Raw genomic sequence first — 16282 nt, forward strand, 5'->3', positions numbered from 1 at the left:
GAGGAGAGGATGAGAGAGAGAGAGAGAAGAGGAGAGAGAGAGGAGAGAGAGAGAGAGAGCGGAGGAGAGAGAGAGAGAGAAGACGATGAGGAGCATGGAGAGAGGAGAGAACGGGGATGAGAGAGAGGAGAGAGAAGAGAGAGAGAGTGAGAAGGAAGAGAGAGAGAGAGGAGAGAGACGAGAGAGGGAGGAGAGCAGATGAGGAGAAGATGAGAGAAGGAGAGAGAGAGAGAGAGAGAGAGAATGAGCACGACAGAGGAGAGAGAGAGGCGGTGAGAGAGAGAGAGCAGAGATGAGATGGAAAGAGGAGTAGAGAGAGAGAGAGAGATTGGGCAATATAGAAAAGACAGGAATAGAAAGGTTGCCAAGAGAGCGGAGAAGAAACGCTGAAGGGAGACGAGAGGAGGATATATATATATAACTATATCTCTGGGAACTATAGGAAAGACAGGGCTAATGCCTTTCTATTGGCCTATCAGCCACCACGACGAAGTAGAGCGGAGAGAGAGAGACCGAACCCACAGAGCCCCGGGACATCAACACAATTAGACCCAACACAATCAATGAGAAAAACCAAAAAGAATAACTTTAACTGTCACACATTGGAAAGAATTAACCTAACAAAACAAACTGAGCAAACATAGAATGTATTTGGCGCCTAACAAGAGAATACACAATTGCAGATTACACTGACACTGTGACTGTACCCACTTAGGAAGCTTTGACTATGTACAGCTCAGTGAGCCTAGCCTCCTTGCTATTGAGAACGGCCGCCGTAGGGCAGAAACTGGCCTCTCAATGAGAAGACAGCTATGTGCACACGCCCACACAAAAGGAAGGGGGAAACTGAGCGCTGCACTTTCCTAACCCTCCTGCCTATGACCTCTGCCCAATGTATGACCATATTAGCGACATATTTCCCTCACATTACACAGATCCATCAAAACTTGACAACAAACCTGAATTTTGAATAAACTCCATAATCTAACTGGGTGGAATACCACAGTGTATGTCATCACTGCGCAGATTGTGACCTGGTTGCCACAAGAAAAGGTCAACCAGCTGAAGAACCAAACACCATTGTAAATACACCCATATCTGGTCAGAAGAGTCAGTTGAAAGACAGAGAAAAGACATTAAACTCTGGCAGTAGTCCTTGTTATGTTTCATTTCATTATGAGGAGAGGAGAGAGAGAAAGAGACAGAAAGAGGAGAGAATGAATCAGAGGGGGGTGAGAGAGGAGAGAGTGAGAGAGGGGAGGAGAGAAGAGAGAGGGGGAGAGAGAGCAGGGCAGAGAGAGAGAAGACGGAGAGAGACGGGAGGAGGGGAGGGGAGAGAAGAGGGAGGGGGAAGGGGGGGAGAAGGGGGCGGGGGGGAGGGGAGAGAGGGGGGGGAGGGGAAGAGCAAAGAGAGAGGGGGAGGGAGAGAAGGAGAGGAGGGCGGAGGGGGGGGGGGGGGAGGGGGGGGGGGGGGGGGGGGGAGGGGCGAGAAAGAGAGAGGGGAGAGAGCGGGAGAGAGAGAGAGAGGGAGGAAGAGCAGAAGAGGGCGAGGGAGAGGAGGAGGGAGAGAGAGAGGAGAGAGAGAGAGAGAGAGAGGAGAGAGAGAGATACAGAGAGAGAGAGAGAGAGAGTCGAAAGGAGAAAGAGAGAGGAGGATTAGAGAGAGAGAGAGAGAGACTCCTGCAATGTATGACCATATTAGAGAGACCAATCATTTTCTCGATTACACCAGATCCAACAAGAATTTGAAAACACAATCCCAATTTTGATAAAACTCCCATATCTACTGGGAGAAATTCCACAGTGTGCCATCACAGCCAGCAAGAATTTTAGTGACTGTTGCCACAAGGAAAAAGGGCAACCAGTTGAAGAACAAACACCATTGTAAATACAACCCTATTTATGCTTATTTATTTTAACTTGTCGTGCTTTAACCATTTGTATATTGTTACAACACTGATATATATATATATAACATTTGTAATGTCTTTATTGTTTTGAAACTTCGTTATGTGTAATGTTTTACTGTTAATTTGTATTGTTTTATTCACTTTTGCTTATAATATCTCTACCTCACTTGCTTTGGCAAAGTTAAACACATGTTTCCCATGCCAATAAAAAGCCCCTTGAATGATATTGAATTGGAGAGAGAGAGAGAGAGAGAGAGAGAGAGAGAGAGAGAGAGAGAGAGGACGAGAGGAGAGAGAGAGGAGAGAGAGAGAGAGAGAGAGAGAGAGGAGAGAGAGAGAGAGAGGAGAGAGAGAGAAGCCAGAAGAGAGGAGAGAGAGCCAGGAGAGACGAGAGCGGAAGGAGAGAGAGCAGAGAGGAGAGAGAGGAGCAGGAAGAGAAGAGAGCAAGGAGAGAAGAGCAGGAGAGAGAGCAGAGAGAGAAGAGAGAAGAGAAGGAGAGAAATGAGAGGAGAGAGAGAGCGGAGAGAGAGAGAGAGAGCAGAGAGAGAGAGAGAGAGAAGAGCAGGAGAGAGAGAGTGGGAGCAGGAGAGGAGAGCGACAGAGAGAGAGAGATAGCAGGGGAGAGAGGACAGAGAGAGATAGACGAAGAGAGAGAGAGCAGAGGAGAGAGAGAGAGAGCTAGAGAGAGAGAGAGAGAGCAGGAGAGAGAGAGTGGACGAGAGAGGAGAGCAAGAGGAGAGAGAGAGAGCAGGAGAGAGAGAGTAGGAGCAGGAGAGAGAGAGACATCCACAGATCACAGAGAGTGGTGTGTTTATGTTGAACAATTTCAACAACAAAAAAATAATTAAGCTCATGAAAGAATGCTTGTGTTATGTTGATTAGAGCCAGATAGTAGTTGATTGCGTCACGCTGGCCTCGGTGACACCAGAGGACTTTAGATAGGACATGCCTCACCCGGAGAGACACAAACCCAAAACAGAGCTTTGTTGACAGTTTGACAGAGAGCTAAGGTTGTCATTCCTGATACAGCAGATGATTTCATGGATGAAAACATTGCCCCTTATTTCTATGGCTAAGCAAACTGAAAACATATCTCAAACCCTAACCTTTAATTCCTCTTTTGCTTTGGCACAACCATTGTGATACAACTGAGAGATTTTCTGCACACAAAAAAATAACACAAGCATTGTGTAGATATTTGTGCAGACATTCTCTCCATTGTATCACAGAAGCATCAGAACCATTTTACAACCTAAGTTTGACAGAGACATGAAGCCTAGCATGTGTGTTTTACAGAACATGAGGCAGGAGACAGGACTGTGTCCCAGTGTAATGAACAGCAGACAAGAGACAGGACTGTGTCCCAGTGTAATGAACAGCAGACAGGAGACAGGACTGTGTCCCAGTGTAATGAACAGCAGACAGGAGACAGGACTGTGTCCCAGTGTAATGAACAGCAGACAGGAGACAGGACTGTGTCCCAGTGTAAGGAACAGCAGACAGGAGACAGGACTGTGTCCCAGTGTAAGGAACAGCAGACAGGAGACAGGACTGTGTCCCAGTGTAATGAGATTTATCATACACTCTTAAAACGAAGAATGTCTTTCTCCCTCCATCTCTCTCTCTCTCTCCCAACTGAGGATATCCACACACATTTCTCTCCTCCTATTATGCCCATAATTATAAGAATTCCTCGACATGCAGCGTTGATGAGGAATGCAGGCACAACGCCACCAACACACACTGAGAGCGTTGATGAGGAAGGCTGCAGCATGGGGGCAGATGAGTAGCAGTCCCAAGGCCAGGCAGTGAGAGACAGCCTGTCGGCATCATGGCGTTACAATTCTGATTATGTAATTCACACTCTTCCTCCCTCAGGCCCTGTGACCTCATCATTGATTACACACAGAGAGAGGACTGCATGACCACTTCACTGTACAATCTGATAAAGGCTGATCCCGCGCACTGCCAGAACGAGTGAGTGAGTGTGTGTGCATATGTTTATATTCACAGTGAAAACTAAACAACATACAGAGGCACAAATACTCAAAGGCGAGTTGGTCTTTAGTGGCTTTGAGTGTCTATCAATTCAAAGGAAGGGTCCAACTGGTGGTTTCCAGCCAGTTCCTCATAGGTCTCTGTGTTGTTGGAAAACATAGTGGTGWGTATCTGGTGAGTCATACTGACACTGAAAACACCATGCGTCGTAATAATAATGCAAAACCACTTGGGGACTATTATGTATACTGTCACGCCCTGGCCAGAGAGAGGCTATTATTCTCTATTTTGGTTAGGCCAGGGTGTGACTAGGGTGGACATTCTAGTTTCTTTATTTCTATGTTTTCTGTTTCTATGTTTTGGCCGGGTATGGTTCTCAATCAGGGACAGCTGTCTATCCTTGTCTCTGATTGGGAATCATACTTAGGCAGCCTGTTTTGCCACCTTAGTTGTGGGTAGTTGTCTGTGTTAGTGGCCTGTATAGCCCTAGTCAGCTTCACGTTCGTTTCTGTTGTTTCTTGTTTTGTTGGCGACATTCATAATAAAGAGAAATGTACGCTCACCACGCTGCACCTTGGTCCGGTCATTTCCACCCTTTCGACGAGCGTGACAGAACTACCCACCACAAACGGACCAAGCAGTGTGGTAAGGAGGACTGGACATGGGAGGACATCCTGAATGGGAAAGGATCCTGGACGTGGGAGGAGATCCTGGCGGGAGGCTTCGTGCCATGGGTTTATATATATCATTGATACACAGCCACACCCAACTGACAGCATTTATTACCTGCTTGGTATTCCAGGTATCTTTGCATTGTCAAATCAAACATACATTATTACTATGACATTTATAAAGCAGTTATTGACTTGTAATGGACAGCCTGTAGGCCTAAATGAGAACGCTCTTCTCACGAGTCTCTGTAAAATACTGTCTTAACAGTACAGGCCCTTTAATTGACAGTGGGGAGATTCATATTAGAAAGTCAGTAAGTGTCACGTCCCGACCATAGAGAGCATTTATTTTCTATGGTAGTGTAGGTCAGGATGTGACTAGGGGTTGTTCTAGTTTATATTTTCTATGTGGGGTTCTAGGTTTATTTTCTATGTTGGTGATTTGTGTGATTCCCAATCTCTAATTGGGGATCATACTTAAGTAGCATTCTTTCCACCTGTGGGTGATGGGATATTGTTTATGTTTAGTTGCCTGTTAGCACTGCATTGCCGTCACGGTTCGTTTATTATTGTTTTTTTTTTCTTCTAAGTTTCACTTTCTCTAAATAAATATGTGGAACTCTACGGCTGCGCCTTGGTCCGACATTCATTATTACGAACAACGTGACAGTAAGCAAACCTATATTACACTGATTCTCTCACAGGTACCCTGAATCCATCCACAAACAGTAAAACACAGACAGACACATAAAGACACACACACAGTGCTGGTTGTTCTGCTGACTGTGAGAGACTCAGTCATAATTACAGCAACAGGAAAACACTATCAGAACTTCAGGCTCCTCTCTCAAGACCCATACATCCTGGGCAGACACGTGAAAGGAAATTAAACTAATATGAGATGTGGTTCTAGTTCTGATTCTACTGTCAAACAACCTACTTTAGCAACTCAGCTCAGCTTGGATGGGAAGAATAGGCTTAACTTTGGGATATAATGTTAATCATACCTCTCAAAGTTGAAATATCTGCTACAATGGCCAAGTTATATGAAGCATCTGATTACTGTTGTCGTGGCTGACATGTTCTTAAAACTTCAAAAAATATATTTGTCTAACCCCTCGACACACTGATATACATGAGCGAATACATAACTGTTGACGTACTTCAACAAATATACAACAGTTGATCACTTTGGATATGCACTTTGACCATGCGTAATTACGCACAGGTGAGTTCACACCGCACGCACCATTGTGTACAAGGCAGTGCCAAACGACCTAATCTCCAAACCCACGACAGAAAGAGAAGCCACTGGATAGAAATGCATTAGAACAGAACACTTTCCGATAAAAAAATATTTGACACAGAACATATGGGCACATTTAACCCGACTTACCCTGTTGTTTTTATCCGTCTCCTTCACCTCCTCTACCCCCACACCTTGTCGGATCATGATCCGGACTATCGTGGCGTTGTTGGTGCAGCACGCCTGGAAGAACGTCAGCGGCTCGGGACTCTGTGGAGAGGGGGTCCGCTCCTTGTCCGCGAACACATCGTCCGGTGGGTAAAACGAGTCGTCCGAAGCGATACTTTTACTGTCCGGAAATAACGAGCAATCACCGTATTCCTCGTACTCATCCCCCTCTGACTCGCAGGACCCGAGGTATGAGTCATCGTCTGATAAGGACGGTGATTCCTCGGTAATGGTCGGATGGACCTGGGTGATGCCGCTGGCGCCTTTGGGGTTCTGCTGCTGCTGTTTGACTCGGGGCGTAGTAGAGGAGCCACCTCCGTCTCTCTCATCCGTGATCAGCACCATCTAACCCCCTAGGTGGCTGTTCTCCTCAGGGGGGAAGAACGGGTGGATGTCGGGCGAAGAACACTTGGACGTTTTTTCCAACATCAACGCGGAGTATGAGTTGAACTTTGCAAAGAGCCTGGAAATGGAATGACAGTGAAGGTTTGGCAACTCGTTGTGATGTGATCTAACAGGCAAACTGCTGATCCTACTCGGTTGAGGAATATTCCCCAGATAATAGTCCAACTCCAGCATCCCACGTTCCGTGAGAAATTAACATGAAATCATATCGCTGCGCTGTCCCTGGAATACCAACCTAAACTACACCGGGTTGTCGCCTTCACCGAAGTCAAAAGTTGATTGTTTTTGTTCATTTTATAAAACGCAGAAAGTTTTTCCATCACGTCTGGAGTAGTGAGAAAATGAAATACCCCTGATTTAAAGTGCAATTCAKCAGTCAAAATCCCCCTTTGCCGACACGAAGTAAACCGAGAGTTACGACAACTCTTGTTATGTCATCACCAGTACGAAAAAAAATATGTTCCTCATTAGGACAGAAAACAATAGATACGCAGTACCCAAAGTAAAAGAGACACACTCACCCAGCTAACGCGTAGAGTAAAAAAACAGGCGCTCGATAAACTGTAGTTCCATAATCCGATTAGTTTCGTAGCCAACTGCCCCCTCTCCATCGCTCTCCCCTCKTTCCCTCCCTCATTTCGTTTTCATTTGAGCAGATTAATTCCGCTCTGTCTGAAATGTTGACAACAGGAATACTTTGAGATTATCATTTTAGCTAAATGGGGGCAACCCCATTGCAACCCTTTCATGAGACATTGGTCATTGTTAGAATGATTCATACTGCAGAAGAAAAAACAAAACGTCTGTGCAGTTATTCTTTCGGTTTCAAATTTACAGAAAAAACAAATGTTCTGTTTCTTGGATGATGTGAGATCTGGCAGGAAACCCCCCTACATTACCTTAGTTCTCACTGTGAATGACTCACACACTCAGTAAAACAGTTACAACAGTTCAGATATCCATCCTTGATTAACCATGCAGCCACTTTTCACACTTGTAGAACAAGCCAAGTTAAAGTAGGCCTAAACGGACTATTGATTCACTGACCAATCCATGTTTAATATGGTCCCATCATCTCATGATGCCAATCCAAGACAGTGGTATTGTGCTTTTTAAATGGCCTGTGGATCTGTGCGTCTGCTTGCTAGAGGGACTCTCCTCTCTCGGTGTATCTGACCCTAATCTGTCCCTGGCCCGGCCCCAGCTGTCCTAGCCGCCCGAGGCCTATGCAGCCTCTAAGTCAGTCTGCAGTGTATCAGCCCATTGCTAATCAGATCCAACAGGAGTGAATGACAAGGCTGTTTAATGTTCAGCAGGCCTGTTTTCTCCTGGTCTTCCTGATGTAGTCAAAGGCCTGATGCAGACACACATCCAGTGGCCCTGGCTGGTCTGTCTGTGTGCGCGACAGAGACAATGAATAAGAACCTGCCTGGTTCCTGCCATATAACTTCATATGTGGCAATTATTCTATCCCTCTGTGTCCTCTGTGATTCTGACCCACCTGATCTCATCTTGACTTGTGTGCCGCACCTGGAATCCCCAGACAGACAATCAGAGTAGAACCCCTGGGGGGTAAAGGACAGGTAAACGTCTGGCCCGAGCCCATGTTCTGAGGATCACAGGTGTGTGACAGCTAGAGAAAGTTGTCACTCAACAGATCAGCACCCGAAACTTTAAGCCTAAGCATTTTCTGTGGGCCCGTGTCAATGCTCTATAGATGCTAATCATCAGTATATATATAATTCTATGAAGATCATGCCTTTATAAGTTGATAAACTGACAACTAATATCTCATACTGCCTATATTCTTCATCTATGTCAGTAGACCTCTCAATTAATTTATTTAAAACAGAGCCTACACAACACCTTGAAGGCATAGATCCACCCAAAGTTGTTTTCAGCCCTCAAAAGTGGTTCTACTTTCGAGGTCGGGAAATGTCTGTAAAAGAAAATATGTGCATATATTTCTGAGGTGAACTATCCCCTTAACAAGCCATCCCCTCACCTGGAATACCCTGTGCTGCAGTGTACAAAAGCTCTCTTATGACTACTCAGACACACCCTGGCCTCTGTGTGGGTTTGAGTACACCGTGTGTGTTTATACAGGTCTCTGAGTTGTTTCCCCTTTCCCATAAAGCACCAATCTGCTGAGTATTAACAGGTTGATTAGTAGCTCTTTGACAGACAGGTATAAGTTAATTTGCCAGAGCAGAGAACACCAGGTAGACACTAAAGGAGGGAGAAAGCAAAGGAACGAGAGAGATAGGTGGAGTGTGTTTACTGCTTCCAATAGCATTTATTCAGGCTTCTGAGTGGCAATTAACAAATTCTAATCACAGAGCAAATCCCCTTCATTAACACGACTTGTTTGTATGTACTCACTCGCATGRGTGCGTATTTGTCTGTGTGTGTGTACCATTTATTAAAAGATGGGACATGGATACAGATACACACATACAGAATGAACCAGTTCATGACAGCCATACAGTCAAATCATAGTACATGATTATAGACAGGCAATAGACAGACAGGTCTTTGAATGAGGCCTCTGGATATGAAAGCCATCTGTCCTGGGTTCTACTCAGTGCAGTCTGTTGGTCTGGAAAAAGGCATGTCCACAATACAGAGACCAGTATAATTCAAGACAACATACAAAGTCAGGGAAAATGGGATACTGCTTTTGGGGGCGGTATAGGTAGTCAATTCCAACGCTCTTTGAATGGAGGATGACAGAAAAGCAGGAATTCCTGATTTCAGGAAAAAAATAAAAATCAGGAAAAATCCCATCCCTGAAGTCAGCTGGCTGCACCATTCCTCCTTGGTAAAACAAAGAAAATTKGTTTCTGTAGAGAGAGAGACCTTACTGTATTGTTAGCTGTGACCTACCCTGACAGCATGTTGCCAGTGGACAGAAGTTGTTTTCCTTACTCTCTCCCTCCCTCTCTTCGGGTCCAACTCTTTCTTTGTTGCCATCTTCTCTTTCTCTCCTCCTGTTCCATCTCCCTAGTTACTCCCTCTCCTCACTGAGGGCTTTGTGTTCTCTCTGGCCCTGGCCACTCGTTTCCTTCCTTCCTACCTACCTACTATTCTGTGATAGCGTCACCTCCCTAGAAATGTTATTTCCCAGGGACAGGCTGCAGTAAAGTAGAGACTGCTGTTGTGCAACAAATTCTTCTCCAGGACCCCAGCCCACTAACTTTACAAAGCTACACAGACTGTAATTGAGGTCTATGGTGTCTTGTGCACAAGCTTCAGTCGTGAGCTACCTAAGGAGCAATAAAGAGACCAGGGCACATATCCACACAGCATCTCAGAGTATGAGTGCTGATCCAGGATCAGTCTTGCCTTTTTAGATCAAAATGAATATGATTATATGGACAGATCCTAGAAGGGATCACAGCATAAAAGAGATCATTTAAACAAAATGTTAAAAACCTGGTCATGAAAAAACATATACAACTTTCCATGGCCCCCAGTCCTGGCATGGACCCCAGACTAGACGGGGGTTAGTTAGAAGAGGAGGGGTGCTGATGAGCCCCCTTCCTGCCCCCTCTAGCCTGCTGCTAAACAGTCCCGGAAACATAAAATCCCCCTGATCTTATTTCCTGACCTGGCTTGTAACTTAGCTGGATCACTCCACACTCACTGCATGAAAACCTCATGTTTATACATGTACCTAGCCAGGGTTACACTACTGCTGGTTAGTACCTATACTATTGTGTAATATGGTTACATCCCTTCATTTGGGAAGATAAAGAGGAAAACCCTACTTTCCTCAACTTTGTCCTACCTATGCTAGCGTGTGTGTGTGAGACTTATGTTTGTAAACTTGTTCTCTGAGGGTGTGTGTGTTTGTGTAAGTGTTCACTGTCAGAGGTTTGTGTGTGTGTGTGTGTGTGTACTCTGCGAGAGTTGCAGTGCGTGTGTTAGGGATTAAGAGATTCCCTAGCAGTGAGTTGTCTGCTCTTCAGGTTTGGCATCATGCTGCAGTCTGTCTCACAGCACCCAGCCAGCCAGCCAGCCCTCACCTCAACAGCCTCAGGGGGTGTGTGTTCCCTGTGAGATTTGCAGTGTATGACTTTGGCACCATGATGTGGTGTGTCTATAAGCAGCACGCTTACCCAAACCTCTCCATAACCCAGCATCTGGAGGTCAGAACCACAGATATAGAATCGGATTACCCAATCCCCAAATCCTAACCTTAACCAATAGGGGTAACGTTGACCAAGACCCTTTTCTGCTCCCTCACTCCATCACTGCCAAGAGCCAATTCGATCAAAGGACTCCTTTACCTAAAACAGTCAGCAGCCAATTAAATCACAGGATTGCCTAACCAATTTCTGCAAGAAGCCAATCAGATTACAGAGCTCATCAAGCGCTGCCAGGAGCAATTCAGATCACAGGGCTTATTAAGCAGCGCTGCCAACAGCCAATGGGATGACAGGGTATTGTGAGGTAAAGGAGTTTATTACATTACCATCAGTGACAGGCTAGCCAGGGAACTAGATTAACCCAATGAAACCCTGGCACAGATTCAAGAAACACTTTGTCTGGCATGAAACCCCCATTGTTATATAGTGGCTTGCGAAAGTATTCACCCCCTTTGCATTTTTCCTATTTTGTTGCCTTACAACTTGGAATTAAAATAGATTTTTTTGGGGGGGGTTTGTATCATTTGATTTACACAACATGCCTACCACTCTGAAGATGCAAAATATTTGTTCTTGTGAAACAAACAAGAAATAAGACAAAAAAAACAGAAAACATGAGCGTGCATAACTATTCACCCCCCCAAAGTCTATACTTTGTAGAGCCACCTTTTGCAGCAATTACAGCTGCAAGTCTCTTGGGGTCTCTATAAGCTTGGCACAACTAGCCACTGGAATTTTTGCCCATWRTTCAAGGCAAAACTGCTCCAGCTCCTTCAAGTTGGATGGGTTCCGCTGGTGTACAGCAATCTTTAAGTCATACCACAGATTCTCAATTGGATTGAGGTCTGGGCTTTGACTAGGCCATTCCAAGACATTTAAATGTTTCCCCTTAAACCACTTAAGTGTTGCTTTAGCAGTATGCTTAGGGTCAATGTCCTGCTGGAAGGTGAACCTCCGTCCCAGTCTCAAATCTCTTGAAGACTGAAACATGTTTCCCTCAAGAATTTCCCTGTATTTAGCGCCATCCATCATTCCTTCAATTCTGACCAGTTTCCCAGTCGATGAAAAACATACCCACAGCATGATGCTGCCACCACCATGCTTCACTGTGGGGATGGTGTTCTCGGGGTGATGAGAGGTGTTGGGTTTGCGCCAGACATAGCGTTTTCCTTGATGGCCAAAAAGCTCAATTTTAATCTCATCTAACCAGAATACCTTCTTCCATATGTTTGGGGAATCTCCCACATGCCTTTTGGTGAACATCAAACGTGTTTATATTTTTCTTTAACGTTTTTTTTTCTGGCCACTCTTCCGTAAAGACCAGCTCTGTGGAGCGCATGGCTTAAAGTGGTCCTATGGACAGATACCCCGATCTCCGCTGTGGAGCTTTGCAGCTCCTTCAGGGTTATCTTTGGTCTCTCTGTTGCCTCTCTGATTAATGCCCTCCTTGCCTGGTCTGTGAGTTTTGGTGGGCGACCCTCTCTTGACAGGTTTGTTGTGGCGCCATATTCTTTCCATTTTTTAATCAAGGATTTAAATGGTGCTCCGTGGGATGTTCATGGTTTCTGATATTTTTTTATAACCCAAACCTGATCTGTACTTCTCCACAACTTTGTCCCTGACCTGTTTGGAGAGCTCCTTGGTCTTCATGGTGCCACTTTCTTGGTGGTGCCCCTTGCTTAGTGGTGTTGCAGACTCTGGGGCCTTTCAGAACAGGTGTATATATACTGAGATCACGTGACAGATCATGTGACACTTAAATAAAGTCCACCCGTGTGCAATATAACTAATTATGTGACTTCTGAAGGTAATTGGTTGCACCAGATCTTATTTAGGGGCTTAATAGCAAAGGGGGTGAATACATATGCACACACCACTTTTCCATTTAGATTTTTTTMTAATTTTTTGCAACAAGTAWWTTTTTTCATTTCACTTCACCAATTTGGACTATTTTGTGTATGTCCATTACATGGAATCCAAATAAAAATCTATTTAAAAGTACAGGTTGTAATGCAARAAAATAGGAAAAATGCCAAGGAGGGTGAATACTTTTGCAAGGCACTGTATCTACCTAGGCTGCTTCATGATAGAGAGATGATTTTACTATGCTGCAAGCAGTCAACTGGTATATGCAATGAGAGTTCTCGATACATTGTCAAACATAGATGTCAATTCCTTGTAATATTTCCTCATCCTACATGACGACTGTATGGGAAAACAGAAAGTGAGAGATTATCTGTTTTGATTCCTGTGTTCCACCACTGCAGTGATGTGTTCTCTGGCTTTCACTATCACACACAGGCAATCTTCTGTGTATTACAGCATGTGCTACTGTGTACCAGTGTGTGTGTTAGCTTTGAACAGATGATCTGGGGGCTCTCTCACTCACACTAGCCTTATCAGTGTCTGTTCTATTGTCGAGAGGACCACTGATACCAACACTATCTCCATTTCACAAGAGCTGACAATCGCTCTGTCTCAGAACCTCTCACAGAATATGCCAAGTGGAAAGAGAATGCAACAGGCACTTGACTGATAAGCCATGAGCATGACAAATTAACTATCGACTAACCTGTCATGACAGAAGCGGGTGTCATTGGATCCAGTGATACTAACTTACATACAGTAGCCTTCCATGTAATATCACAGCAACTCTCAATAAGATATGGACCAAACTCAATGACCGTGAGAGCATTCAGTTTGAGATATAATTCAAGCACTGGCTATTATTTATTATTATTGTCCAAATCTGAGCATTAATAGAGAAGAACATCACTGATCCTGAATTCATGTTGATTTTGAGAATGTATTTGTAGAGTAAGTATTAAACCCTTTTTTCCTGCTATGCTCAGTTTCTTCCTTCTCCTCTTCCCTATCGTCTCTCTCCCTCTCCTATTCTCAGTTTTTGCCGCTGTAGAAGTTAGTCACCTGAATCATGTCATTCTGTTTGGTGGTGTAAACATTAATGCCTTGTTTTAGAACCATTTCATGCTGCTTACTATCAAATCTATGATTATAACTACAGTATCTCTACCATCTCATGTTGAGGGTATATTCCCAATCGTCTTAGGCAGTGTTTGATAACGTAATCAGATCTTACGCAATGATAGCCAATAGAATTAGGGTTAGGATATTTGAGAGGGTATTGACCGCCTTTGTAATGTAATGTCCCATCCACAGTACAGATATGCTGTGAATACTACAGGTATGTTCTCGCCCTACAAACCAATGTGACTACTGTACTAGGCCTATACGGCTAATGAACAACAGGATAGATAGTATGAGAGAGGTAGAGACAGAGGGGGATAGATATTGAGAGAGACTGACAGACAGCTACAGAGTGATAGAGAAAGTATGTGTAGGGTAGTGTACTCAGACAGGCTTCTGCAGGCTGCTTAGGAAGCTGTCTATCTGGTCCTGGGGATCTCTCCGCCCAGGTGGGCCAGGTAGGTGTACAGCCCTGCGAACAGATGAAAGGGCATCGTCGCCGCTCCACCCCCCTCATACTCTGTCAGGATTTCACACGCATACCTCAGGGCATTGAAGATCTGAACACACACAGAAAAGTCAGTAAACCCTGGGTCATCAAGACAGTGCAATACTGCCTCCATGTGGTACTTATAAGAACTACACCACATTTTCTCTCTGGAGACTGACTGACATATGGGAACCAGTCAATCACCCCTTACAGAGCGAATAACTGCATCCAGTGGATGTTGGCGAAGAAGTTCCCCAGGGCCAGCAGAGTCCAGCTGCTCTGAGGGATGACACAGACCCTTCCACTTCTGCTGCAGCTCCTCCATACTGATTGTCTCGGGAATAGGCTAGAAACATACATGGAGAGAGGAGGGAGAACAGGGGTTCAATTAGCTTGGTTCCTCTCAATGTTTCAACTACCGTGGACAGTTTTAATAGGGGCAAGCTAGAGTACCAAATATGAGAGAGGAGGCCTGGTGTCATTCTGTGGGTTACTGAGTATCTGTTTGTTTAGGACCTTGAGCAGGCCTGGAGTTAGTCCGGTATCTGTCTTCTGTGTGGCGACAGGCCTCTCCAGCCTCTCCTTGGTTGGTAGAATGTCTCCTTTGGACAGGGCAGAGAAGTACCCGATATAACAACAACAGATACACTTTAACGAAACAATTTCACCTTACTCTGCTCAGATACTGGGTAGTTACACGGCCAATGTACGACCACCTGTACCATAAAAGCCCGGTTCTCTTGGTGGTCCTGTAGCGGGTTTTATATGTACCACAGGAGAACCAAGAAATGAAGAGCAACACCACGACTGTCTTTTTGGCTTTTGATGTTGATCTGCAATAGTATTGTGAAAAGACAGGACAGGAACACATCAGTCTCCAATGCACCATCTGACAAGTTGTTCTTTCTCTCTCAGAGTTTTCTCGCAACTCACACAAATCCCATTCATATATAAAGCCATAATGTATAGTATAAAATAATAACCAGTCCTTAATACAACGAATGTATAATCTTAATTCTTAGACAATAGAACCATACCTGCAATAGTATTGTGAAAAGACAGGACAGGAACACATCAGTCTCCAATGCACCATCTGACAAGTTGTTCTATACAGAAGCATGAAGAAAGGTAAAACACGTATCCTGTCTCACATCCCCAATAAATTGCTAGGTGCTTGCTTTCAGTGTTGACAGTACCAAAATACAACAACTCATGTACAAAAACACTGCAACACAAACAAATTACAACGTGAAATCGCCTCTATCCCATTCAGACCTTAGAGGGCCAAAACTACATCTCCCATAATGCAACGCCAGCACCAGTCGGCAGCTAAGCTAACCGTCTGCGTCATAGAAAGGCATGCTAGCTAGCAACAGCAGCACTTTTAGCACTCTGTAAACTATATTAATAACAATAAAACTCTGAAAGTTACATGTTTCAATAGTCTCACACTCCCTTATAACAATATCTACAGCATTAACCTTGGGATGTTTTATTTATTTCACGTTATGGACTTCTACAAAGGAGTAATCTGCAACACCTTTCTCTCAGTGTTTTCTCGGACTGAGAACTGGAGCTACGGGTAATACCAGGGTGTTAGTAGGTGATGCAATCACCCAGATGAAATAAAATACATTTAATGAAACAAAACCCGAAGATATTAACATCATTCAGCTTCTGTAGCTTCCTACCTAACACCAACAGGCAGCACCAGTAGCGCAACAATTAAAAATAGACACCAAAAGTAAAGTTCCTAGCATCATAGCGATCTGACTCCCCCCTTCTGTCTGAACTTGGAATAACCTTTTTAACTCTCCTACAGTCCCGTCACATCCAGGGAGGCTGTAGTCTGTATTTACGCTGCAGACTACCGTAGCTAGTACATCCCAGGGTTGGGTTCTGATGGCAGCTTTGGTGAACTGTTTGATTATGTCTGGTAGTTCAGTGGGGGATGTTGATTTGCTGGGAAAAGTATCTGGAGAAGGCATTGCTGGGACATAAAGTGGGAATTAAATGTTATTCAAGCTGTGATAATATATTAGCTAGTATAAATAGTATTAACTAGTGCAGTCTTAGCTAGCCACGTTTAGCAGACATAAACACGGCTAACATTTACATTTAAGTCATTTAGCAGACGCTCTTATCCAGAGCGACTTACAAATTGGAAAGTTCATACATATTCATCTAACAAAGTC

The 16282-nt window shown here is 44.4% G+C and overlaps 1 protein-coding gene and 1 pseudogene across 1 annotated transcript; both read right to left on the reverse strand.

The window, feature by feature from the left end:
* LOC112071413 (ankyrin repeat domain-containing protein 33B-like) overlaps positions 1-7195 on the reverse strand; it is a 17352-nt pseudogene extending 10157 nt beyond the window's left edge.
* Positions 7196-14461: 7266 nt separating this feature from the next.
* Positions 14462-16133, reverse strand: LOC112071414 (ropporin-1-like protein). The gene is made up of 2 exons (XM_024138874.2): positions 15959-16133; positions 14462-14735 (listed from the first exon to the last, which is right to left on the reverse strand). The coding sequence occupies exons 1-2, from the start codon at positions 16073-16075 to the stop codon at positions 14532-14534; spliced, it is 321 nt and encodes a 106-aa protein (XP_023994642.1). The 5' UTR covers positions 16076-16133; the 3' UTR covers positions 14462-14531.
* Positions 16134-16282: the final 149 nt, after the last annotated feature.

This window comes from Salvelinus sp. IW2-2015, unplaced genomic scaffold, assembly GCF_002910315.2.
Source record: "Salvelinus sp. IW2-2015 unplaced genomic scaffold, ASM291031v2 Un_scaffold1609, whole genome shotgun sequence".
Lineage (NCBI taxonomy): Eukaryota > Metazoa > Chordata > Actinopteri > Salmoniformes > Salmonidae > Salvelinus > Salvelinus sp. IW2-2015.